The sequence below is a fragment of the Myotis brandtii genome, unplaced genomic scaffold, assembly GCF_000412655.1.
Source record: "Myotis brandtii unplaced genomic scaffold, ASM41265v1 scaffold333, whole genome shotgun sequence".
NCBI classification, from domain to species: domain Eukaryota; kingdom Metazoa; phylum Chordata; class Mammalia; order Chiroptera; family Vespertilionidae; genus Myotis; species Myotis brandtii.
The window spans coordinates 2,797,979-2,825,890 of NW_005362842.1; the positions used below are offsets into that span (position 1 = coordinate 2,797,979).

Sequence of the window (27,912 nt, forward strand, 5' to 3'; positions counted from 1 at the left end):
TATGCTTGTCGCAGTGAATCTCTGCTACTAATTTGCTGCCTGGTACTGATTTCCTGCCTTTCCGCCCCCCCCCTCCCCCCCAAGGATATATAAGGAGTCAGTACAGCAGATGTTCCTGTTAAAGCATGATTCGTGCAGGGCTCTGGCTTTGATCGAAATAGAAGGTTTACCTTCTGGGAGCTCACCATTGCTTTTGAATACTGCAGCTGGACTCCTTTAATTCCAAATTTTTATTTCATGATCCAAATATTTTTGTCCCTCTCTTCTTAATCTAGTGACCATTATAAAGCTCTCAGTGGCCAGTGGCCAGGTCACCCTAGTGCAGGGTGGGCAAACTTTTTGACTCGAGGGCCACAATGGGTTCTTAAACTGGACCAGAGAGCCGGAACAAAAGCATGGATGGAGTGTTTGTGTGAACTAATATAAATTCAAAGTAAACATCATTACATAAAAGGGTACGGTCTTTTTTTTTTTTTTAGTTTTATTCATTTCAAATGGGCCGGATCCGGCCCACGGGCCATAGTTTGCCCACGGCTGCCTTAGTGACATTTGGTTTGCTACAACATGCAGGCCTCCAGGGCCTCCCAGGACAAGGCCCTTGGACCAGTTAATAGACCCAACAGAGGATGAGAAGCTTTCTTGGCCCCTCTTTGTCCTGCAGTGTTGAGGGCATGCATGGCCCTCACTCCCCCCAACAGCCTTCTGTATTTCCACTCAGCTGGGGCCGGTGGAAGGACATCCTGACTCATGGGCGATTCAAGTGGCATCTGAACGAAAAGGACATGGAGATGATTTGCCGTGCCCTGCTGGTGTACTGTGTCAAGCATTACAAGGGGGACGAGAAGATCAAGAGCTTCATTTGGGAGCTTATCACACCTACCAAAGATGGGCAGGCCCAGACCCTCCAGAACCACTCAGGTGAGGTGTCCTGAGAAGCACAACTCTCTTCCACTTGCAGCCCTCTTCCCATGTCGGTCCATGTTGCTGTGCTTTGGGGACTTCTCTCTCTCAGGTCTGTTTCAGAATGTTACCTTTGGGAAAGGGTGATGATTCTTTCAGTTCCCCCTCAGAGTTATCCCGAGCTACTGTGATGTTTTATTTAAGTACTATTGGGCCCTCCAAAGTTTGCCAGGTGCCAGTCCTGCCCATTTACTTGAGCATCACAGGGCTTCCTCTTCCGATGAGACTCACACCATGTGCTCCATAGTTTGTCTTTTGTGTTTCACAATGTTATCTCCCTCCACCTCTGTCTGTGCCTTTCCTGTGCTTGGCCATAGCTCACCTTCCGGTTTCAGATCAGCTTCCTTTTCCCTGGCTGTGTTGTAAGTTCCCAGAGTGCACAGGTTATGGTACACCTTTCTTGATCCTCATGGGGTACTTGGTAAATTTTTACTTCCTGACTGAACGGTCCTGAACGGTTACTAAGTTGGGGACCAGGCATATCTCTTCACCACCATCAATCCCTATTTGGTGGATGAAGGAGTGGGGTCTGTTGTCCAGAGCCACCACACACAGCCTGGCTGCCTATTTGCAATCCCAGCCCAGCTCTCATGCCCATGTTTATGCTGCCTTGTCTCATCGACCAGCCTTTCTGTTTCAGGGTTGTCTGCTCCAGTCCCCAGAGGGAGGAAGGGGAAGAAGACAAAGAACCAGCTTCTGCTCCCAGAGTTAAAGAATGCGGACTGGCTGGCCACCTGCAACCCCGAGGTGGTCTTGCATGATGATGGCTACAAGAAACATCTCAAACAACACTGCAACAAGTGGGTGTACCTCCCCCTACACCTCCCCTACTGGTAGCTCCACTCACTGTCCAGGTTCTTGGGACCCCTGCAGGAGCACGTGATGTTCCTGTACTGCCATGCAAGGTTTGGAAAAGCAAGATATGGGTCTAAGCTGGGTCAGGATTCACTAGCTTTAAAGCCTCTCTGATCTCTTCTTCACAAAACCTAACCTTTCTGCTAGTGCAGTTTTTACCCCAGAAGGTGTTTTTTTGCCATGACTCCAAATCCAATTAAGACCCTGGTGATTTCACTGTCCTTTTATTTGCCGCCCTCTGCGCGGAGATCACATTAACTTGTGCAGAAGACCAATCTAGTTGCCACCACTCGCAGTCCCTCATGTCAAGTTGCTTCCTCTTCTCGGTTTCTGTTGCCATTTGTGGCCTCCAGGTATTTGATAGACATGCATCTGAATACTATAAGATAGTATTCTTATATCCCTGGGCTGACAGCTAGGTGGGGTAGGGAGAGACGGAGGAAAAAATGATAGATAATGAAACTCTGTTTGTATGAAGTTTGGTTTTGAGGAGTTAAAGCACCCAGCCACTGAAACATTGATATGCTTACACATGGAAATTGCATCACTATATAGTGTATCTATTAGAATTAAAAGGACCCTTGGAACCCATCTAATCCAGCTTCCTAGGTCATGCAAGAATTATATCCCTGGCATTCCTGGTAGGCAGTGAGAGGGCCTCTGCTTACACATCTCTTATTATAAAGAGTTTAGGACCTTATGAATTAAGAGGTTTTGCTAGCTTTTCCCTTCTTCCCTATAACATCAACCTAATGGTTTTATAGTTGTTTGGGGGTTGGTTTTTTTGTTTGTTTGTTTTTTCTTTAACAGATGAAGTCTAGTCCTTTCCCTTCATTCTTCCAAATATTTGAAGATAGGTCTCATGCCCAATACTGTAACAAAAACTGTACACAAAAGTACAAAGCTCTTGAGGGATAGTAGATCTCAGTCTCAGACTTCAAGGTCACATGCTGTAGATAATGGAGCCTGATTGGTGCAGGACTCACTACCGTGGTTGCTGTGACTGAATGAGAGTCACCCTGTGGGACACAGAAAGAGGAGGCTGGCTAAGCAAGAGGACCTGTTGATGGCAGTGCTTATGCAACAGACTGACTAAGGCAGTGATGGCGAACCTATGACACGTGTGTCAGAGGTGACACACGAACTCATTTTTTTGGTTGATTTTTCTTTGTTAAATGGCATTTAAATATATAAAATAAATATCAAAAATATAAGTCTTTGTTTTACTATGGTTGCAAATATCAAAAAATTTCTATATGTGACACAGCACCAGAGTTAAGTTAGGGTTTTTCAAAATGCTGACACGCCGAGCTCAAAAGGTTCGCCATCACTGAACTAAGGACTATATTGTAAATAAATATTAAGCAACCATTGTTTCTTGAACAAGTTAGACATGATAAAAATAAGGTATTTGGTGAGAAAATGTAATGTGGCAATAATTTGCAAGATGGAGAAGTTAAACCTAGAACTGAATAGCCAACTAGAAGGGTTCTGTCATAGTTTAAGTGTTGATCATAAGGACTTAGATTAGGGTGCTAACTAGAATTGGGAAGAAAAAGTTAAGCAGGAGACACATGACTAAAGAAGAATCCATAGTGTGTGATGAGGAGTACAAAAAGCAGCTAACTCCATGACGATAAGCCTTGACGGAATGAGCAGTGACGGAATGAGAATCGCTATGTTCACTAAGAGATGAAGAGCAAAACGAAGGGCTCAGGTTTTGTCTTGTTAAGTTAGAGCAGCAACATTTGGCTGTTCCACCTACCGCTACAGATGTGGGTCTGGAGCACTAAAAACAGGCTGAGCTGGAGAGGTTGACACAGAACTTCCCTGTACACCTGAAGAGATGATCGCAGTGTCCTGACAGGGTGTCTTCCAGCCTTTGCTGAGCCTTCGGACTTACGGGAGTTTGCCATTTCTCAGCAAGGCTCATTTAATTACCAGATGACTCTAATTAATTGTCCTTCTGTATATGAAATCTAAACTCTGCTGCCTTGAAACTTCTACCCTTTGATCTTGAGTCCTGATTCTATCCTCAGATGCAGTGGAAAACAGGCAGAATTTCTTCAGCATAAATGACCATGAGCTCTAGATTGTGGGCTCTCATATATTAACAAATATACTGCCACCCAATATCAGATAAGGGTTAAGACAAGCTCTGGGGTCAGGACTGCCTGGATTTAAATCCCGGCCCCATGGCTGACCAGCAGGTGAATTCTTTAACCTCTGTGTGTCTTTTCTTCACCTAGAAAATGAGATTAACACTAGTACCTACCTGTTAGTATTGTTATGAGGATTAAAATGAGCTAATACATGCTGGCACACAGTAAGTACTAAGTACTCAACACATTGTTTCTTATTAGTGGTATAGTATTTAGGGACATGAAATTGTCATCTAAAGAACTTTGAAATGTTAAAAATCAGCTGCTTCGAATCTAACCTGTAAGAAGTCAGGACAGTGGTTAGTCATTCAGGGTGGGTGTAGTGACTGGAAGGGGATACCGGGGTGCCTGTTGGAGAAATAAATGTTGTGCTTCCTGATCTGGTTACTACATGCACATGTGTGATCACTTTGTCAAAATCCCACCAAGCTTTAAGCTTATGCAAAGGGCACTTTTGGGAAGTATATTTCATATTAACAAAATGTTTTGGGGGTTTTTTTTTTTGTGTGTGTGTGTGTGTGTGTGTGTGTGTGTGTGTGTGTGTGTGTGTGTGTGTTTTAAGAAAGAGATGCGGCCCTGGCCGGGTAGTTCTGTTGGTTAGAGCATCATCCTGATACGGCAGGGTTTCGGGTTCAATCTCCAATCAGGGCACATACAAGAATCAAGCAATGATTGCATAAATAAGTGGAACAACAAATTGATGTTTCTCTCTCTGTGTCTTTCTTTCTCTCTCAAATCAATAAGTAAAAAATTTAAATAAAGGAAGAGAGATGAAAGAAAAAGCAATACTGGCACTGAAATATTAATGGGTTTTGTTTGAGTTCAGATGCCAACTGGGATTATCATCTCACTCTGGGAGGAGATGGCTCTCTAAGAGGAGTTGTCCATCTGTTCACTGAATTGATTTGCTTCTCATATGGAGACAAAGTGAACACTGTTGGCTTTAAATTCTTTTCTCTTGTGCGATAGGTATTGCTACATATTAACACTTTGGCTTCACTTTAGAGAAGTAGGAACAGTTCTCTGTGTCCTACATCTTCAGGAAAGCCTTGCTCTCACTGAGCTAAATCTAAGCAGGCAGGAATTCTATACCTCAGACACCCTTGTTCTGGTTCTTGCTAAGGAGGTTGTCGGCTGCTGCCAGCAAGATGGAAGGATCAGTGATCGTTGTAAATTCTTAGAGTACTTATTCTCTGAACTTTTAAAAAACAAAACCAAAAAAACCCTCAAAATTATTTGAGTTGATTGACAGCCGAGGTAAGGAATGGCATACCAGAAAACTTAGGGTTCTTTATGATCTAAAAGTTCACTTTGTGTATTGCTACCTACAACTTGAGCTACAGTGGCACTTTCTATCTGCATCTAAGAAATTATGCTTTCTTATTAACATCTTTGGAATAGTTAATACATATATGTGTTAAACAATTTTTTCAAAAGTAGGATTTCCTCCAACCTCCAATTCCCCTATTTCCTCTCCAAAGGCAACCACTGTTAACCTAATTCTTCCAGACAGAGGTACTCTGCATATGAATTAGCACAGGTGAATGTACAGCCTCCTTTGTCTTCCCTAAAATAGCACACATCTAACATACTGTTTATGCTGTCTTTCTTTTTTTTAACAACTTATGTAGAGATCAGTTCCTATATCAGTATATATAAATGGGCTTTTATTTTTAACTAGAGGCCCAGTGCACAAAATTCATGCGGGGGGGGGGGGGGTCCCTCGGCCTGTCCTGCACCCTCTTGCAATCCGGGACCGCTGGCTCTTATCAGTTTCTATATCAGTATATATAAATGGGCTTTTATTTTTAACTAGAGGCCCAGTGCATGAAATTTATGCATGGGGGTGGGGTGTCCCTCAGCCTGGCCTGCACCCTCTTGCAATCCAGGACCACTGGCTCCTAACTGCTCGCCTGCCTGATTGCCCTTAACCAATTGCCTGCCTGCCTGATCACCCCTAACTGCTCACTTGCCTGCCTGATCACCTCTAACTGCCTCTGCCTTGGCCCCTCGCTGCCATGGCTTCATTGGGAAGGACATCTGGAATGATGTCCAGAAGGTCGTTTGGCTGCCCAGTCTAATTAGTATATTACACTTTTTTATTATAGATAGCTAGCCTTTACTCTTGGCTAGTATTGGCAAGTTACGGGTACTCTTCTATACCTCTTTGCAGCTTAGCCATGAATATGAAGCATTTCCTGGAACATGGTTGGCTTCTCTGTGCCTACCCTTACTTTTACCATTTTTGCATCAGTGAGCCTTTCCCTCTCTTGACCCCACTGTCACCCTCTGAGCTCTGATTCTTTCTTGGTTGGTGTCATTTTATAGTTAGACTGCTGTGGGCTCCTCCAGAACAGGGTGAAATTGTTTACTTCCGTTATGTACCTCACAGTACCCAGCATGGTGCATGGCACACAGTGCTGCCCAGCAGGTACTTCCTTGATTGCCTTGTCTCAACCATGTTTGGTGTATTCCCCATGGGGCTGGAGTGTGGTCCTTGCAGAATCACAGTGAAAGACGTTACTCTCTGATAGTATTGCCACGAACGGGACTTTAAAAGGTTCATTTAATGATGTACAAGTGGAACTGTTTGAAAGCAGTGCCATTCACCATGACTCACTCTTCAATAAACTGGTTACCAGCCTCTTGGAAGGCAGCTCTGCCAAAGATACCATTGAGGCCATAGAAAAGGAGTGATGAGAACTCTTTTAGGGACCAAGAGGAACTGTTTCTGCTGTCCCCCTCGCCCCACATGGCTCACAAGGGTGACTTAGAGATGACTGATGAAATGCATTTTCTTGTGTAAAATGGGATGATCACAATAATGTCTGCCATTGGTACCTAGTGGTTTGTTTTTCTAGTGCTTTTTCATATGTTACTTCATTTCACTAATGACATGGGAATGCCCAGAATTTCTCTGTCAATTGGGGGTAGCAGTTCCTAGGCAGCTTCTGGGTTCTAATGTGTTTGCATTAATATGTTCACCTTTCATAGGGTACTTTTGCGAGTTCGGATGCTCTACTACCTAAAAGCAGAAATACTAGGAGAAGCAGCTGATAAAGCATTTGAAGGAACTCCTGCCAGGTAAAATGAGTCAATCCTGCCTCTCTGAGGTAAAGAGTTGCTATAATGCCTTTTCCTGGAAATGGGCCAATGTGTCTATGTTCCCACCTCACCCATCAGTTACTTAGTTGAGAGAGCAGGTAGGTGGAGTAAGGACAGTTCAAGGAGAAAACACTTTCTTAGAAACACAGCTTTCAGTGAGGTTTTAAGTTAGTGTTTTTGTCTTAACAGTTTTGCAAAATCTCTTTCATTTCTCTTCCTTAATCATTGTAGAATGAGTGTTAATTACTTTCATATGCTTGATCTGATGGGTATACACCAGAAGTTTTACTCGGAATCCCATTCTTGGCCTTTGAGTGCTTCTCCTTTATTTGCTAATCCTGTCACCTCTGACCTGTTTGATTTCTTGCACCTTGGTTTTGTGAAGTAGTGTTTCTGAAGCTGTAGAATTCTGTGGGAACCTCCCGAGATTTGGGGGAATAAGGCTGTCAGCTCCCAGCTCCCACTTGATGAAGCTGTCAGATGGTCACAGGTGGGATCACCAGGCAGCCCCCTTCCCCTGCCCCACACGTGCAGTTGGCTCCAGCCCTGTGCTATGCCCATCATTTCCAGAAGTCACCAGTAGGGTTGGTATTTGAACTTTGCCTTGAGATGACCTGGGGCTATGGTTTCTTCTTTTTCTTCCTTTCCATTGGGCAATGCTAATGTTTAGTAATCGTAGCAGCACTGAAGAAAGAGAAGGATGAAGGACATTGACAGCCCTGTTCACGGGCAATTTGCAATCCAGAGCAATCATCACAGTGACTATGGTTACTTGGTAGGCTTTCTGTAGTTACTGTAGTTATTTTTAGAAGGAATAGGGAAGTTGAGTGTTTGGTAAAAAAGGTTCAATTTTTGAGTCATATAGATGCAGCAGAATTCAACCGATCATTTGTATTAGGTGTTACATGCCACAGGTAATCTATCTGAACTTCCTCATCCCCATCATTGCTTTTGTAGACATGTAGATAGATGGAAGCTAGGCAGAACGTGGAGAGTGCCAGTCCATTCACCACACTTTTTCCTCCTCTCCTCTGCTTTCCTCAATCCTGGCTCTCCCTCGTCCTATTCAGGTGTAATGTCTTATTGTAGAGATTGCCATAAGGAATACATAAAAGTTCATCCCAGAAAAGTTGTTCAGCCCATGGCACCACACAGGCAGAGCAGTGGGCCCTGCGGGGGAGCCAGATAGAGGGAGCTGCCTAGAAAGGTGGGGCTGGGGACACCATCCTCACAGGGGAGCTGGGCCTGGCAAGGGCATCAGCCCTGTGTCACAGTAAAATGAGCCTGATGCAATAAGAAACTTCAAATGCAGCAGAGGAACCATCCAGGAGCTGAAAGGTGGGAGAGGAGCCATGCAGGTAGAAGTTCTCTCCCAGCGCAGGACAAATGAAGACAGTGAGCTGAGGATCCATGTGAGCTCTCAGAACATGGACAGAACCTCAGAGAGGGGTTGATGGTACAGGCCTGCTAATCCCCTCATGTCTACTCCCTAGGTCACAGTGGTCGGCAAACCTCGACTTGCGAGCCACATGCAGCTCTTTGGCCCCTTGAGTGTGGCTCTTCCACAAAATACCGGCTGTTCCACAAAATACCGACTTCTGCACATGGGCCACGAAGTTTCAATCGCACTGTACATGCGCGCCCGCACGTGGTATTTTGTGGAAGAGCCACACTCAAGGGGCCAAAGAGCCACATGTGGCTCGCAAGCCGCAGTTTGCCGACCACGGCCTAGGACATGTCATTGTTATTACTTTGGCCAGGAGCAGTGCAATTTGTGGTCATTTTTGACCCTACAGAGCATTAGCAGACCACTGCCACATATTGTGGCCCATGTCCTCTGAAGGGCTCTCTTCATATCCCTGCATGTTCCAAAGCACATCATCTTGTTTTTGAATCGAGCTTGAGATCTCTACATGATTTGGAAACTCATCTTCTCGACATTTGATCATGTATAAATTCAACCATTTAAGAGGTGTTCTACCTTCAATGAATGGTATATAGATGGATTTTACTGTGGTTCTCAATTGAAGGTGCACATCAGAACTACCTCGTGCGTGTAGATCCTAAGGCTCCACTCTAGACCGACAGTGAGTTCTCCACAAAGTTTGCCAGTCAGTCTAGGGTGGAGCCTGGGAGTCAAGTATAGTGGGGCCTTGACTTACGAGTTTAATTCATTCCGTGACGGAGCTCGTAACTCAAATTACTCGTATGTCAAATCTTAAAGTGAACGAGTGAGACACGTGATGCTGGGCTGATGTGGCGTTCACTGTGACGTTCGCTGCGCCAACTAGTGGTGGGGTATCTGAAGCTGGCTCATAACCTGAATTTTAGCTCGCAACTCAAAGGAAAAAATCGGCCGAGGGATGGCTCGTATCTCGAAAAACTCGTTAGTCGGGACACTCGTAAGTCAAGGCCCCACTGTACACATGCAGAGATAGCTCACTGGGAAAGCCCTGTAAGGAACCTTGGCCCACAATTCCTGCATCCTGTTACTTCGTGTCTAAGCCTGCAACTAGGATATGGCTTAATACCAGGGTTCGGCCAGTAGCTCTGATGTTGTTTTCTGTCTGTTGAAGGAACTCTGAGTCCATGCCCTTCCTTCCACAGGGAGCTGGAAGTGCCTCTGCCTGACATCGACTACGTGGAGATTCCAGTGGACTGGTGGGATGCTGAGGCCGACAAGTCCCTTCTGATTGGCGTATTCAAACATGGTGTGTATTTCAGTGTTTCCCCCTTTCCTGAAAACTCCACAGTCCTATTGCACGTCTGTCTTAGAAAGTAGAGCCTTACCTCTGTCCTCTCAGAATTTCAACCAGAGGAATGTGGAGTCATGAAATTACAGTGGATGTTAGTATCAGGGAGGAACTTCAAGAGAGTGAGTTGGCCATAAAGACCTTGTATCTTCCCCACCTAGCCTGTCTGTATGCTTGGGCCGGGACTGCCTCACACTCATTTATTCCTATTGTCCCAATATCTGGCCTAGTGTCTGGCACGTGGTAGTTGGGGAAAATGTTAAGGTTTTAGCATTTCATATGTATATAGAATTCTAAGGTCATTCCAGATATCCTACACATTTCTAGTTTGCCCTACTGGGTATAAAAATTTGAGAATAGAAGATGGCATGGGCATCTTTCTTTTTAATGTGGTAAGCAAGAGACTAAAAGATACTGAGAAGCATTTCATAAACATCTACGATCTAATTCCTTATTTAGACAAGGGGAATGCCATCAAAACAACTGATGTGGAGGGTTGTTTGAATATTAACTAGGACAATATAGGTAAACTGCCTAGAACAGTGCTTGGTACGTAATAGATGCTTGGCGTTATTTCACTGTTGCTTATTACTCTGCCTTTGGAAAGTAAACTAACACATGCCTTATGAGTAGGATTCTTCAATACTTACAGGCCATAACCAGTTGCATTTCCTCCTTATCTGCGGGTTTCATGTTCACCGGTTCAGCCAAATGCGGATCAGAAATATTTCCCAAAAATAGTCCCAGAAAGTTCCAGAAAGCAAACTTTGAATTTGCCATATGCCAAACATTACACTGAATCCATGTGACTGGAGTGCTGGGTAGGGATACCCTCTGTAGCCTATATGCAAATACAGGTTTTATGCAAATAAAGTGCCATTTTATGTAAGGACTTAAGCATCTTTGGATTTTGGTATCCTCGGGGGCATCCTGGAACCAATCCTCCGTGGATACTGAGGGATGACTGTGCATATTTTAATGAGGAATTTCCTCAAAACTTGGATTCTGGTGTTATCAGAGCAGGCTTCAGGAGGTCCAGTGCTGCTGAGAGCTCTTTGTCAAACCACTGGGTTAGGCTGGAACAGTGCTGCCACAGGACTTCCTGTGATTATGGAAATGCCTTTTCTGTGCTGGAAGTCAGCTATGGAGGAGCCCCATATGGCTATTGGGCACTGGAAATGTGACTAATACTACTGTATTTTTTATGTAATTGTAATTAAGATAGCCACATGTGGCTCCTGTTTTGGACAGTACAGGGCTGGAACTCAGCTCTGAAGAGAGAAGAGAAGCATGTGACCTCCCTGTTAAGCACAAGGGTCCACAGTGTAACTGAAACTTGGTCTAATCTAATTTTGGAAAGAATCCAGAAGTAGATAGCTGCTGCAGGCAACCACATTCCAGAGCATGTGAGCTTGGTGTGTGCAGGAGAGTCCATTGACCGTGTCTTCAGTGGTGGCTGTGGAGCACATTGCCAACTCCCTGATGGAGCCAGTGTGCTGTCAGGAGGACACACCTGCAGCCCCAGCAGTGTGGCAGGCAGATGCACATGCTTCCTCTCCCTTCCCCCACCCAAGACACTCACCACAGACATGCGGAATGCTGAGGTGAATTATAGCTGAACCTGAAAGAAATGAAGGAAAGCCCCAAATGAAGAGGTCACTCCAGATACCCTACACATTACAGCCAGAGCTGCAAGCTCAGGAGCCAATAGGACAACAGACCAGGCGGTCTGGGTGTTTAATACCCACACTGAACGAGGAAGCAAGCCCCTCCAGGGAAGGAGGGCAAGAAATGGCTCTCTGACTGGCCCAGGGAAGCAGTGCTGGAAGTGAGATAAGACCAGATGGACGATAGAATGAGATTGACATCTAAGGAGTGAAATAAGATATTCCGGGCAAATACTAACAACCAAAACAAAAACCTGCTATGGCAGTCACTAAGCTTTCATTTTTGGCCTAGCACTACTCAGAGGTGTCTACTTTAGCTCAAGGTTCTTCCCAGATAGGAAATCTTAAAGGATCCAGTTAATCTTCCATAAGTATTTTTGTTTTGCTTTTACTTAATAAGGGAAACAACATGACCATCTAGAGCCCAGGGCAGATTGTGTGAGCTCTGACATGACTTCTGACGTTTCTCATTACTCCTGATCAGGATATGAGCGGTACAATGCCATGCGAGCAGACCCTGCACTTTGTTTCCTGGAGAAAGTTGGGATGCCAGATGAGAAGTCCCTTTCTGCAGAACAGGGTGTTACGGATGGGACCTCAGACATTCCTGAAAGGTGAGAAGCTGCATAGACCAACTGTGCCGTAACTAACGTGTCATGCCACAAATCTATGACCCCTTCCACCCATGTCCAGCACACTCAGTCTCCTCCTCACAGTGTGGCATCTCCCTTAGCCTTGCCATGCTGGAGCGGCCTTCTAGAATGGCCGCTTTGGTTCCATCCTGTTACACCTCAGGCCTTTTCTTTGACTTCTAAGCACTTTGAACCAAGTACTGATTCCTGTCCTACATGGGCTCCCTAAGCTGCTCATCATCCTCATCGCTTACCTGGTCAGAGGATTCTTGAGGAAGAATTCAGACTTCTCCTACCTGGCAGAAAGCTAAGAAGAGGCACAATGAGTACAGGCTTCCTGCCCTCGGCATTCCTCAGATGAAATTCCAGCATTATTTAAGGATTGCATGGTCTGTGACTAAGGTGGATTTAGGAGCCACACTGCTTGACAGCCGTGGTATATAAGCCATATCCCTGGGTATGCAAAAAAAGTACGGAGGTATCCTCTTTGGCTGAATTTTACTGTTGGCATAACCTCCAAATGTATAAGTTTATAGGAAAGCTAAGTAACCAAAAACTAGTTCTCCAAAATACATGTGTATACATTTAAAATAACATAACATATATGTCTTACTTTGTGTTTGGTGAGCTTTTGACCTGATCTTCTCCCCCAAAGTGGCAGATATGCTTTTCATTGCCTAGGGCTGTGGCCAAGCCTGGACATGAGGGTGTGGCTCTGCGTGGAGCCCTTCACTATCTGCTGTGGTGGAGAAAAGAGTGAAATGCATTTTCCATTTGTTCTTAACTCCTGATTAACATTTTAGCTACCATAACATTCCCTATCCATGGGTGTTTCCTCTAGCAGAAAGTAGATGCAGTCAGAGAGATGTTAACAAATGCCCAGGTGACCAGTGTGGCTCTTAGATTCATTGGGTATGGGAAAACATTGCCTGAGTGAGTGAGGTACCTGGATGTGGCATGAGGTTCATTTTCTTATGGGCTGGTTGTTCTTTATGTGGTTAAGCAGTGAAGGTATCCTACATACCTATCAGAATGGCTCAATTAAAAAATAGTGACAGTACAAAAGCTAGTGAGGATGAGGACACATTGCTGGTGGAAATGTAAAATGGTATAGCCATTCTGGAAAAGCAGTTTGGTAGTTTATTAAAAAAACTAAACATGTAACTACCCTATTATCCATATGCCTCCAGGATCTGAGCAGCAAAGATAAGAATATTTGAGACAGGAATACTTCAAAGGCAGTTTTAAAAGGAATGATGAAAAACAGATAGACACCAGCAGTAGTTAAGCTCACAAGAGAGAAGACATTAGGCAGCTAACCTAGAGGCAAGTGATTGGTGGTACAGGGGGCAAAATGTCCTTTCTTGGAAGTGTCGACAGAGCTTCCTTTCGAAGCAGTGACTGCTGCCAAGAGTGAGTGATTCTGTGTAAAGATCATCCTATTGTGATACAGGGGTTGGCACATCAGGACTGGTTCAGTTTGCACAGCCTTCAGTCTCTAGTCTTCTTTTATCAAAGCCTCATATCCAGATAACCCTGAGTGGGTTATGATAGAATCATTGTTGAATAGCTGGCCTCTTACTTGACTGAGTAGATGCTGGAGTCTCAGTCTGACAGGGGGCCTTGCCCTTAGAAGTTATGGCATTGGAAAGACCCAGATTTTGAGGCCTGTGGGGAAAGGGATCTACTAATATTCCCTTTGCTCTGTGATTTAGGAGGCTTTCTTATAAGCATCCTGGTTGCCAAATAGCCCTTAGGTAGTATATGATGCCTTTTTTTTTTTCTTTTTTTTTTTAACTTTTATTTAGAAGCAACACGGATAAAGATGACAACACTGAAGACAAACTAGATGGCCTCCAGAAACAAGTGGTGAGTCATATGTGCTGTATTGGTAATCCCCATGATCTGCCATATGAAGAAAGAAAACCCCATCTTAGCGGTGCTTTGGGGGAACTTGATTGCATTGCGTTTTCCCCAACATTTTATTATAAAAATTGTCAACATACAGACTACATTGTACTTTCATTCTAATGAAACTTGATTTTGAGATAACTGTAGATTTTAGGTGTGATTTTAAGATACAATACAGTGATCCCTTGTACCTTTCCTATCCATTTCTCCACTGGGGAACATCTTGCAGAACTGTAGTACAAGATCACAACCAGGATGCTGACATTGATGGAGTCTTAACATTTCCATGGCCACAAAGATCCATCATGTTGCCCTTTTATAGCTACCTACACTTCCCTCCTGCCTTCACCTCCTTTTAATCCCTGGCAACCACTAACCGGTTCTTTATTTCTGTAATTCTATCATTTTAAGAATGTTATATAGCCCTAACCGGTTTGGCTCAGTGGATAGAGCGTCGGCCTGCGGACTCAGGTCCCAGGTTCGATTCCGGTCAAGGGCATGTGCCTTGGTTGCAGGCACATCCCCAGTAGGAAGTGTGCAGGAGGCAGCTGGTCGATGTTTCTCTCTCATCGATGTTTCTAACTCTCTATCCCTCTCCCTTCCTCTCTGTAAAAAAATCAATAAAATATATTTTTTAAAAAGAATGTTATATAAATGGAATCATAAACTATGTAACCTTTGGGAATTGGCTTTTATCACAAAGCATAATTTCCTGTAGGTTGTTGTAACTCATTCCTTTTTATTATTGAGTAGTAAGTATTCCATGGTGTGGATGTACCACAGTTTGTTTCACCATTCATCAATTAAAGGACATTGGTTGATTACAATTTTTGAATATTACAAATACCTCTATAAACATTTACATACAGACTTTGTGTGAACATACATTTTCATTTCTCTGGGATAAATGTCCAGGAGTACAATTGATAGGTAATATGGTAGTTACATGTTTAGTTTTTTTAATAAACTACCAAACTGCTTTTCCAGAATGGCTATACCATTTTACATTTCCACCAGCAATGTGTCCTCATCCTCACTAGCTTTTGTACTGTCACTATTTTTTAATTGAGCCATTCTGATAGGTATGTAGGATATCTCTTTTTTTTAATTTACATTTCCCAAATGACAAATGATGTTTTGCATTTTTTTATGCTTAACTGCCAAATGTATACCTCTTGAGTGAAATGTTTTTTTATGTCCTTTGCCCATTTTCTAATTGCATTGTTTCTTTGTCTTACTGTTGATATTTGAGAGTTCTTCATTTATTCTAGATACTAGTGTTGTCAAATATATAGTTTGCAAATATTTTCTCCCACTAGTAGTTTGTCTTTTTATCCTATTTACGTTGTCTTTCACAGAACAAACATTTTTCATTTTGATGAAGTCCAGCTTGCCAATATTTTTCTCTTATGGATCACGTTTTTAGTTTCAAATCTGAGTACTCTGCCTAGATGTAGATTTTCTTCTGTTTTTTTTTCTAAAAGTTCTTCAATTTTACATTTAACTCTGTGATCCATTTTAAATTAATTTTCATATAAAAGAAGAAAATTAGGTTGAGGTTCATTTTCTTATTGACATCCAATTACTCTGGCTCGATTTGTTTTAACAAGCTATCTTTCTTTCATTGAACTGCATTTGCACCTTGGCCAAAAAATCAGTTGAGCATATTTGTGTGGCTCTGTTTCTGGGTTCTCTGTTCTTTTCCATTGATCTATTTATATATTCCTCCTCCAATAGCTTATATATTGATTACTGTAACTATATAATAAGTTTTAAATTGGGTAGACTGATTCATCTCATTTCTTTTTTAAAATTATTTTAGCTTTTCTTGTTTCTTTGTTTGCCTTTCCATATAAGTTTTAGAATTATCTATATCTACAAAAATTCTTGCTGGAATTTTGATAGGAATTGCACTAAACCCATATCACTTTGGGGAGATTTACACCTTTACTATATTGAAGCTTACCACATATCTTTCCATTTAGGAGTTAATTCTAGGAGGTGTTTGTAGGTTTCTTGAGATCTTCTACATCAACTAACGTGTCATCTGCAAATAGGGATACTTATATATTTTCCTTTCTGATCTATATGCCATGTATTTCCTTTTTTTCTTTTCTTTATTGTACTGTCTAAAACTTCCAGCATTGTGTTGAATAAGAGGGATGAGAGCAGACATCCTTGCCTTGTTCCTGATATTAGGAAGAAGGCATTCAGTTTTTCATCATTAAGTATAATGTTCTTGATTTCTTATAGATGCTCTTTATTGAAGGTGAGGATATTTCCCTGTATTCCTAGTTTTCCGAGAATTTTTGTCATGAATGAATGTTGAATTTTGTCAAATACATTTTTGTACCAAGTAATATGGTCATGTGATTTTTCTTATTTAGCCTATAATATTAGTAGATTACTTTGATTGATTTTCAAATATTGAACCAGCCTTACATCCATGGATAAACTGGGATAAATGCTACTTAGTAATGGTGGATGATTTTTATTATTGAGTTCTATTTGTTAATATTTCCTTAAGGATTTTTTCATCTCTATTCATGAGGAATATTGGTCTGTAGTTATCTTGGTACCATCTTTAATCTGGTTTTCATATGAGGGTAATTTTAGCCTCATAAAATGAATTGGATGTTCCTTCCCTCTTATTTTCTGATAGAGGTTGTCTAGAATTGGTATTAATTTTTTATTTTTATTTATTTATTTATTTATCTATTTATTTATTTATAAGGGAGAGGGAGAGAGAGATAGAAACATCAATGATGAGAGAGAATCATTGATCGGCTGCCTCCTGCACACCCGACACGGGATCGAGCCCGCAACCCAGGCATGTGCCCTGACTGGGAATCGAACCTCGATCTTTTGGTTCATAGGTCAATGCTCAACCACTGAGCCACGCCGACCAGGCTTGGAATTAATTTTTTAAATGTCTAGTAGGATTCTTCAGTGAAGACATCTGGACCTGGAGAGCCCTTTTGGGGGAGTTTTTAAATTATAAATCCAGTTGTGAATTTATATTGCATAAGTTGCAGTGGTTTGTGTTTTTTAAGAAATTGATCTGGCCCTAACCAGTTTGGCTCAGTGGATAGAGCATCGGCCTGCGGACTGAAGGGTCCCAGGTTCGATTCCGGTCAAGGGCATGTACCTTGGTTGCGAGCACATCCCCAGTAGGGGGTGTGCAGGAGGCAGCTGATCCATGTTTCTCTGTCATCGATGTTTCTAACTCTCTATCCCTCTTCCTTCCTCTCTGTAAAAAATCAATAAAATATATTTTTAAAAAAAAAGAAATTGATCTGTTTCATCTGAGTTGTCAAATGTATATGTTGAGTTGTTCATAATATTCTCTTATTTTCCTTTTCATGTCTGCAGAATTTGTAGTGAAATTCCCTGTTTCATTCCTGATATTGATAATTTGTGTCTTTTCTCTTTTTCCCTTACTCATCTTGCTAGAGATTTGTCTGCTTTACCTTTTTAAAGAATCAGCTCTTTGTTTCATTAATTTTCTCTATTGTTTTTCTGTTTTTAATGTCACTGATTTTTGCTCTTTATTATTCCCTTCCTTCTACTTGCTTTTGTTTTCTTTTCCTCTTCTTTTTCTAGATTTTTGGATGGACACTTAGATTACTGATTTGAGACTTGACTGCTTGTTTATTGTATGCATTCAGTGCTATAAATTTTCCTCTTAGCATTGCTTTAGTTATGTTCCACAAATTTTACTATGTTCTATTTTCATTTTCATTCAATTTAATGTATTTCAAAAAAAAACTCTCTTGAGACTTCCTTTATGAAGCATGGGTTATTAGACAGGTATTACTTAGTTTCCAAGTGGAGACTTACCTATATCTTTTTGTTTTGGTTTCTAGTTTGATTACATTTTGTTCAGAGAACATGATCTGTATTATTTCAGTTTTAAATTTGTTAAGTTTTGTTTTATGGCCCAGGATATGGTCTATTTCAGTATATGCTCCATAGGCACTTGAGGAAAAAAAAAGTGCATTGTGCTGTTGTTGGGTGGAGTGTTGCATAAATGTCACTTAGATTCTTCTGGTTGATAGTGTTGTTGAGGTCTTCTGTATCCTTACTGGTGTTCTGTCTAGTAGTTTCATCAGTTTTTGAGAGCAGAGTCTTGAAGTCTCCAACTGTAATTATGGGTTTGTCTATTTCTCCTTTCAGTTCTATCAGTTTTTGCTTCATGTATTTTGCAGCTCTGTTGTTTGGTGTATACGCGTTTATGATTGTGTGTTCTTGGTGGATTGTCTCTGCTATCATTACTAATATATAACGTCCCTCTCTGTCTCAGCTACTCCTGGTTTCCTTTGATTAATGTTTGTATATCTTTTTCTACCTTTCTACTTTCAACCTGCCTTTATCATTTGTATTTGAAGTGAGTCCTACAGACAGCATATAGTTAGGTCATATTTTTTCATGTATTCTGCCAGTCTCTGTCTTCTAGTTGGTGTATTAAGCCATTTACAAACATTTTATTGTTTCCTCTGCTTTTTGATGCTCTATTTTCTTTTCCCTGCCTCCCTCTGGGTTGCTTGAATGTTTTTAATGATTACTTTTTGATTTATCTATATTTCATTGCTTTTTAGTAGTTATTCTAGATATTTTATTATCCTATATAATAAAAGCCTAATATGCTAAGTGTCCAGTTGACCAATCGGCCGTTCAACCAGTAAAAGCGTAATATGCTAATGATATGCTAAGGTCCATGATCCCTAGGTGGTCTGCCTTATTCTCTTTGCATAAGAGTTTTCTTATGTTTGTTTTATGTATAATGTCCAGGGGTTTTAGCTATACTTAGAGTGAGGAGTGAAGAAATGTGCACCTTCCCAGAAGCATAAGTGTGCATTGCATTTTACAAATGAGTTTCTGGGACTTTGCAGAAGACAACAAAACCTTACCAGGACTTAGGCACCATTTACTATTTTTTCCCTGGCTTTGAGGAGTGGAGCTAATTTCATGAATTCTGGATCCCACAGGCTACTGTAGCATTGTCCCAACTTACTTCATTGCCTAAATAATCTCTCCTCTTCTCCTGGTCACTACCTAAAAGTTATCAACTCTTTTCTTTTGGTTCTAGTTTGGAGAATGTGTGATATTTACTTTGGCTTCCATCAGCTCTGATTCCTGTAATAGTAATAATGACATCACTTTCCCAGAATAGGAAGTAATTATTTTTCAAAGCTATGTTTTCATGTCTCCCTACGGTGAATTGGGGAGTGGTAGATTGAAGCAAATCAGCATGAAGCTTCAGACCCTGGACCTGAGGGAAATTGAGTACTGGTCTTGACAATTAAATCCCAAATTCTGCCATTTTGGTCATAGCTTATTCTGCTACTTATTTTGTCTGGAATTTGGGGTGTGTTTTTCATAGAAAACAACTCTGTTGCCAAAGAAATGAAAGCAATACCTTATACTTATGTGGAACTTGACTCTTTCCAAAGAACCTTTTCCATTTGTTTCATTTGATTCTCACCTCAACTTTGTGAAGTAAACACTTCAGATATTACTGCCCTCCTTTGAGAGCTGAGCAAATTTAGGCCCAGGAAATTAAAGAACTTGGCCGAATTCTCTCAGCTACTAGATGTTAGAGCTCAACCTAGGTATTCTCTCGATATTCTGGTATTCTCTTTTCCAATCAAGTATTCTTTTCATAATGAAGAAGGGAGAAGGTATTTCAGCTGTGCATACATGCGCCGTCCTCCCGGCAGCGCTTCTATGGAAAGGCAGTCACCAGACCTCCTGCAGGCCCGGCCGGTGAGAGCTGTTCAGTAAAGTTTACCTGTCTAACTGGTCAGTCTTTGATCTTGGAGAGCTTTGAGCACTGAAGGGGTTGCAGCAAAACTGATAAAATAACTTAAGTTTTCTTATAATAAGGTAAAACTCCTTTGGAACTACATTTTGATTCATTTATAAAATTGATGCCTATATTATTTCTTTTGCTCTTGAAACCTCTAAAACCTGGGCTATAAATACAGTATAATCTAAAGCAGATGGAGTGGAGAGTGGCTTCCCCCAGATTTTGAGGTGGGCAGATTATGTAACAGGTTAAGCTTGATTTCTAGTTCATGTGCTAAAGTAACAAATGCAGAAAAACAGCCAACATCTGAAGCAAGCCTGCTGCCAACCCCTACTCCCCTCCCCTCAGGCAGATCAGCAAGCAGGGTTCAAGAAGCCCAACGAGCCTATCATCCATACCTAGAGTAATTCCTCTGAATTAAACACCTGGACGCAGAAAGGTTAACAGTTAATAGATTGGGAGACTCTTAGCATTGCAAGAAGCCCTAACAAACGTCTGAGTGTCCATCCCCTCGGCAACTTCAATATCAGGGGGTCATTCAGGTAGGTTCAGGTACTTCCAGGAGTCCATGGGGGAAGAGGAGGAATGTGCTGCCCTCCAGGGAAGCCCATTTCATTGGGTGATGCTCCCTTACACTGACCCAGATATCTGGCTCCCAGTTCGTTCCATAGATTGTGTCTAGTTTTCTTTGGTGCTGCAAAGAACAAAACTCTTCTTTCTTTCCTCTCTGGTAGGATTTTAATTCTTGAGGCCAGTTAGCAACCTTAATCTCTTTAAGTCTGCAGGGGCAGTTTCCCTGGTTTCTCTGCCTTTCTTCATATCACATCGTCTCCAGACCCTCACTACTCTGGTGCCTTCCAGAGCACACTGTGACAGCTGTCCTCTTCAAATGTGGCAGACGAAGAATCATGGAATGTTAGAGTTAGAAGGGACGTTTGAGATGATCTAGTGCAGCAATCACCAACCTTTCGGACCTTACGGACCAAGTGGTCCGCGGACCACCAGTTGGTGACCGCTGCTCCAAAGGTTTCCTTAAACCAGCAGTCGCCAACCTTACAGACCTCACGGACCACCAGTGGTCCACCGACCACCAGTTGGTGACCACTGATCTAGTGTACTCCCTTTCCCCAATCTCTCCCTCTGTTTAATAGCAGAAGAACTTTGGTGAACAGATTTCAAATGCAGCTGGAGTCCATGAACCTACAGAGACCTTCAAAAGCAGTTGGTCTAAAAGTATACTTGTGTTTAGAATGGCCTGGAGTCTTTCTTTACCAAACACATTATGTAGGGAGATTAACATCTCTTAGAACAGAAATAGGAGTGAGTAGTGGCACAGCCTCCTCTCATATACCTAGCTGCTGCTACTCCAAGTGCCTCTGAAATCTCCACGGTGAGCCTGAGAAAGATTCTTACAGGGAAATATAATGCCTAATGGTCTGATCCCATTGTAAGAAAAATTCGGTTTGGAACTGAAAAATCACCCTTTTCTTCTGAGTTAAGTGTTTGAGGGTTCTCTGAACACAACAGTAATATTTGGATGTAGAATACTTCCAGCCTTACAAGCGCGGTCCCCTTCAGTTAGGCATTACTCTTATCCTCGTTCTAGAAAAGAGGAAGCTCAGTTTTAATCCGCTTCAAAAAAAAGTTAAAGGACAAAAGCAGTGTCTCCCCTGCTCACATCTTTTTCTAAATTCCATGATCTCTCCATTTTATGTTACTGACCTTTGATGTGTATTTACTTTCCATATGAAGTTTATGCAGGAGTGGAAGGATGCTTGATTTTCCTGCAAAATGGAAACGGCTGTGGGATCTTTCTAACTCCGTCAATGTACCTCCTGTTGCCTTGACACCGAGAGCTCTTGTCTTCTCCCCCTGGTGAACTCCTGTTTGTTCTTCAGTGTGAAGCTCGGAAGTCACTTCTTGGGTATCTTTCCCTGACCTGATTTGGGTCTGGTAGAGTTGGTGACTCTTGTTTGTCCACTGTGTTTAGGAGCACTTATCACACTGCATGGCCAGCATAATGTGTCTGTCATGCCATCAGACCACGGGCTCCAGAAGGATCAGGGTTCCATATTTCCCACTGTCGTAGCCCCAGAACCTAGCACAGTTACTTGCACTCGAGACACTCATTGTTTGCTAAATGTGAGAAGACTACTCAGCCAGCCTTTAATGAGGGCATAGAGGGAATTCTCTGGGTCTGCAGGTCCCACAGGATCTGTGCTGCCACTGTTACCACCTCCACCTCCACCCAGACCAAACAGGGGAGGCAGCCAGGCCTGGAGGAGCAGCCACGAGCTAGGGAGACTAGACCTTATGTTTTCAGATCAGAACAGAGCCCCACACCCTCAGAGAAGTGATGGCCTGGAATTAAGTTACGCTTAGTACCGACCAGGCTTTGGATTCAGTGCAGTGTGCCTTCTACCCCCCAGAGGTAATGCTGCACAAGGGTTAGAGCTCACCAGTCGTGTCAGACCTAGGTTTGCATCCCATGCACCACTTAGACGCTGGGTAATACTGGACAAGATTGTCAACCTCCCCACTCCGCAATTTCCTCTTGTCTAAAATCCCCTCATAAACAAACGGAAATGTATATAAAGTACAGTATCTAACTCAATAGACTTCTGTTGCTGATATTGTTGCCGTTTTATTATGTTAGGAAACCTTCCTGAGAGTACACATTTTATTTTATTTTTTTTAAGTATATTTTATTGATTTTTTACAGAGAGGAAAGGAGAGGGATAGAGAGGTAGAAACATCGATGAGAGAGAAACATCGATCAGCCGCCTCCTGCACACCTCCTACTGGGGATGTGCCCGCAACCAATGTACATGCCCTTGACTGGAATCAAACCTGGACCTTTCAGTCCGCAGTCCGATGCCCTATCTACTGAGCCAAACCAGTTAAGGCAAGAGTACACATTTTAGTTGAAAAAGAAATACTGAGTGATTACCTTGTAGTTGGGACTGTTAGTATTTCCTCAGTCCCAGCTACCATTTGTTGGACATTTGTTTTGTACCAGCAGATTAAACGCATTATACAATCAACCCATTTACACCCCACAGTCACCCAATAAAAGTATTATCTCCATTTACAAATGAAGAACTGAGCCTGAGAGAGATGGAAATATTTTGCCCAAGGCCAGATGAACTGTCAGACTCCAAACCGTATGTGTGCTCAAGATGGAGAAATTGCCGGTTGTAGTCAGTTTCCTTTGTTTTGACATTCTTGTTGTCAGCACTCTCTGGGACCCTTCCCTCTGAAATGATTGACTCATACCTCTTCAAAGGTGAACATTTCTTTCCATTGTTCCTTGTAGGCAGAACCTGAGATAACTAGTTCAGCCGCTGGGCTTTGGGTGTGCTTGTCACTGCTGTCCACACCACACACTCCCATTAGGTGGCTATTAACCAAGGTTATGACATATTTCTCCATTCTGTCCTTTCTGGAGAGGGGACATGCCTCCAAGAGAGGGCAGGATTCAGAAAAGGGTGGTTGGTGTATAACTGCAGCAACAGAAACCGTTAGATTGACTGGAAGGGAAACCTAATGTCGTGTGTGCCTGCCTCACACCAAGCTGGGAGCCACCCCATTTGTGTGGGGTATGGTGATGCCCACAGCAGCCTCCCATGCGTCATATTAAGGAACGTGTCAGCTCCGGCACCTGACTCCCGCATTGTATAGGCTGTAGAACATTCCTTAGTCTGAAAGTGTTTGTAATTACAAATTTCAGCTTTCAGAGGATCTCCGTGGATACTAAGGATACTGAAAAATGTTCTTGATGGCAGGAAAGGCTATAAGGCATGGCTGTGGGCTTTTTTTGCCTAGTTTTTAGCTACCTAAGTAGTGGGAGGGGATGAGATGGCATGTTTAAGTGCTACTTCAAACGGGTACGGTAGACCAGCTTGACATTTTCTACTTTTCGCTAACGTTAGATGGCCGGAAACAGTTTGGGCTGAGAAAGAGAGGTTAAACTACTGTTTTCCAATTCTAAGTATATTTCATTCTCCAAAACAGAAGTTTCAGCTGGACCCTCTTGTCCCTTGTTTTTCATAGCCAGTGGCTGAAAGTGTAGGCTCTCCTCAGACTACTGTGTTTGAAACCCAGCTCTGCCACTTACTAGCTGTGTGACCTTGGGCAAGTTACAGAGCCTTTGGAACAACTTGTTTTCTGTAAAATGTGGTTGGTAATACTTTCTCCCCCGTAAAGCAGTTCCGAGAACTAAATGAGACATCATGTAAAGGGTTTTCCACTGTGCTTTAAGTAACACATAATTCTCAGTAATGTTAACTCCTCTCACTATTCTAGTAAGAAACAAATGCATTCAGAAAATGCACCCCTACTCCTGTTGCCTTTTCAGAGTGTTCTCTTTCAGGGCCTCCCAAAAGAGTGGCTTGAAATAGTTTTTTAAAGAGAGATGGGAGAGAGAGAGAGAGAGAGAGAGAGAGAGAGAGAGAGAGAGAGAGAGCAGTTGCCTACTACACACGCCCCAACCGGAAATCAAACCTGAAACCTGGGTATGTGCCCCAACCAGGAATCAAACCCTCCACCTTCGTGTGTATAGGACAACGCTCCAACCACTGAGAAACACTGGCCAGGGTGAGAGTGGTTTGAATTTTAACTATTGTCCATCATAGGTGTCTGTCCATTGCTCTATGCCTGGGTTACTGGCCCCCTGTGCTCTGTGTTCGTCCCAGAGGCAGCAGGCATTTTCTGTAAAGGACCAGGTAGTAAATATCTGGGCCTGGGGCCACATCAGTCTGTCACACATCTTCTCCCTCTCCCCCCCCTCCCTTTCCCCTTCTTTTCCTTCTTCCCTGTAAAAATCTAAAACCCATTCTTACCTTGAAGGCTATACAGAACAGTTAGCTGGCCTACCTTTCTCGTCTGACCTGTGCTCTAACATGGCCAAAGTCTTCGCTCTGGGGTCATTCTCCTATCATTCAGATCAACAGATACTGGTCAAAAACAAGTTTTCATGTTAAAAATGGAGTCCAGTGGAAAAACAGCACTCTCTCCTCCCACCCCCAAATTCCATATGCCTTATATACAAGGAGCTTTTAAGGTTCCATTCCTGAAACCAAGGAGTTCTTGAAGGAATCCATTAGTGCCAGTTTGAACAATGCTCCAACTTGGATAAGCTTCATGCCTGTGATACTACTCCAGATTCAACCAGAGCCTCAGAGCGAGAATTTATTTTTAAATTCCTGGGACTTTGCACCATCAGTCTCAAGCCTGCAGCAGCCGTGTTTCAGGGAAATAGCATTTTTTGTTGTGACTAAAGTAAGCTAACCATAATGAACATGAGCATGATACTTTTCACAGCAGAAATGTAGGCACAACCTTTGTGAAATGACTATTACATTGCATGGTAAAGCAAATATTTAAATTCACAGCTAAAATAGTGCTTGTAAAATGTAACTGCCAGGGAGAACATTCAACTTCATCATTCTTTGAGCTGTAATTCTCTGCATTCCACACAATTCAGGGGAAAAGTGCTTATTTTAAATAAACTGCTTTCTGGCTCTTTTACAATTGTGCCTCAGTGAGCTTCATTTCTCAGGGGCCGTGGCCTTGGAGCTGTTCCTGGGCAGATCTCTGCACGTTTGTTCCTTCTGAACAAGGGCTGCCTGGGTGCTTTCCTCTGAGCTGCAGCTTTGCTGATGGCTTTCTTTATCCCCAGGAGAGTTCCAGTGACGGAGGGGATGGCATTTTTGGTGAGAAGAAGGATGACAGCCGGGCAGGTGAGACTGTGACCTTCTGAAGGCAAAGAAAAGTAAGGTCCCGGTTCATAAAATGCTGTTTTTTAAGGAGGGTCTTTTAAAAAGCCACGGAAGTGGGCCTTGGTCAAACTCCCCGGGAGTAGTACACGGAGCTGCAGCTTGGCCCTGGCCAGCCTCCTCCGCCTGTCATTGAAGTTCAAAACTGAAATCACTGATGGTCTCTGACATCAGGTGGAGTCTGAGGGAAACAAAGGAATTACGGTTTCCTTTCTTTTTTTTTTTTTTTAATTTAAATGTTTGGCGGGGGAGAAAAGTTAGGAGGGTTTGGTTTGGTTTGGATTTTTTTTGGTTTGTTTTTCTGAATTCATACTTTATAGTCTTTGGCAGTTGAAAAGCCCAGCTACACAAAAGCCCATAGTTCTCCATGGGAGAGGCCTCAGAGGGTCTGCTTGTTCCTGGCTTAGAACGAGGTTCTCAATCAGTTCTGCCCCCGCAGACAGGCACGTTTGTATTTGAGAGAGACCAGCCAACCACACCAAGCTGTTTCTAAAGCAAAATTGCAGCCCACTAGCTAGGCCTAACACTTGAGCTCATTCAGTTATTCAGTCACCTCTGTTGGGTTCTGTTTGTAAATACTAATGTCCTCACTGATGTTTGAAGCCCAGGATGGCTCCGACCCAGACAAATCGCCCTGGCCAGTTTCATCTGCGCTCACAGCTCGGCTCAGACGACTGGTCACTATTTACCAGCGTTGCAACCGCAAGGAACTCTGCCGGCCTGAAATTCTGGGACCAGGTAACCAAGGATACTGGGTCCAGGAAGAGATGTTCAGGAGGACTTCTGAAATGGACCTCATCAACAAGGAAGCCCAAAAGAGGTAAAATAAAAACCAGTGGCCGAGAGGGCGGGCTGAGCTGCCCGCTGGGGAAAGGGGACAAAAAGGAAAGCTGAGAGCCACAGGGAAGTGTACTTCATGTTCTCTCATGGAGATAGGGGGTCTCCAAAATTAATTAGAGCCAGCCTCCAGATGTTATTATTGTCTTGCTGACTGGGGAGTCCGATGAGATCTAGGAGCCTCTGTTCACAATTCCAAGACGTTTATGATTTTCCAACTTGACCCTCTTTCCTAAATGGGACCCCAGTCTCTGGGAATGGGGCTTAAAAACACCTGCTGGATAAAAGTGACACCAGTCAGAAAGGATACATGCACCCAATGTTCATAGCAGCACAAGTCCCATAGCTAAGATTTGGAAACAGCCTAAGTGCCCATCAGCAGATGAGTGGATTAAAAAACTGTGGTACATCTCCACAGTGGAATATTATGCTGCTATAAAAAGGAAGGAACTCCTACCATTTGCAACAGCATGGATGGAACTGGAGAGCATTGTGCTAAGCGAAATAAGTCAGTCAGAGAAAGATAAATACCACATGATCTCACTCATTTGTGGAATATAGTGAACAACATAAACTGATGAACAAAAACAGATCCAGAGACAGAGAAGCATCGATCAGGCCGACAAACCTTAGAGGGAAGGTAGGGGAGGGTGGGAGTAAGGGGGAGAGATCAACCAAAGGACTTGTATGCATGCATATAAGCATAACCAATGGACACAGACACCAGAAGGGTGAGGGCATGAGCGAGGGGATGCGGGGGGCGGGGGAGGCAATGGAGGGATAAGGACACATATGTAATACCTTAATCAATAAAGAAAAAAAATTTTTTAAGAAGTGACAAAGGGCATATATCAGATGTTCTTTTAGCAGCAAAGTGAATAGTGTGCATTGAAGCTGTCTTATTGTAGCTGCCAGTCCTTGTCAAGCCTTTGAAAACAATAAATACCAAGAAATGCCAGGTATGGTGGCTCAGTTGACTTGGGCATCATCCCCTACACCTGTGGTCGGCAAACTGCAGCTCTCGAGCCACATGCGGCTCTTTGGCCCCTTGAGTGTGGCTCTTCCTAAGCCTTAGGAGTACCCTAATTAAGTTAATAACAATGTACCTACCTATATAGTTTAAGTTTTAAAAATTTGGCTCTCAAAAGAAATTTCAATCGTTGTACTGTTGATATTTGGCTCTGTTGACTAATGAGTTTGCCGACCACTGCCCTGCACCGAAAAGTTGTGGGTTCAATTTCTGATCAGGGCCACTTACAGGCTCAATCTCGGTTGCTGCACATATAGGAGGCAACTGATCGATATTTCTCTCTCTCTCTCTCTCTCTCTCTCTCTCTCTCTCTCCCTCTCTCTCTCTTTCTCTCTTTCTCTCCCTTTCCATCCCTATCCCTCTCCCTTTCTCTCTCCCTCCTTTTCTCCCCTTCTCTCCCTCCTTTCCTCCCTC

General features: G+C 42.8%; 1 protein-coding gene across 4 annotated transcripts in view; it reads left to right on the top strand.

The window, feature by feature from the left end:
• Window positions 1-27,912, top strand: part of CHD6 (chromodomain helicase DNA binding protein 6) — a 174,960-nt gene that overhangs the window by 123,864 nt on the left and 23,184 nt on the right. For all 4 annotated transcript variants that reach the window (XM_005871256.2, XM_005871255.2, XM_005871258.2 and 1 more), the window contains exons 21-28: window positions 719-918; window positions 1,601-1,760; window positions 6,972-7,061; window positions 9,690-9,793; window positions 11,987-12,116; window positions 13,943-14,003; window positions 25,535-25,595; window positions 26,235-26,451. In XM_005871256.2, the coding sequence (XP_005871318.1) occupies window positions 719-918; window positions 1,601-1,760; window positions 6,972-7,061; window positions 9,690-9,793; window positions 11,987-12,116; window positions 13,943-14,003; window positions 25,535-25,595; window positions 26,235-26,451 (1,023 nt within the window). The remainder of the gene's footprint in view (window positions 1-718; window positions 919-1,600; window positions 1,761-6,971; window positions 7,062-9,689; window positions 9,794-11,986; window positions 12,117-13,942; window positions 14,004-25,534; window positions 25,596-26,234; window positions 26,452-27,912) is intronic.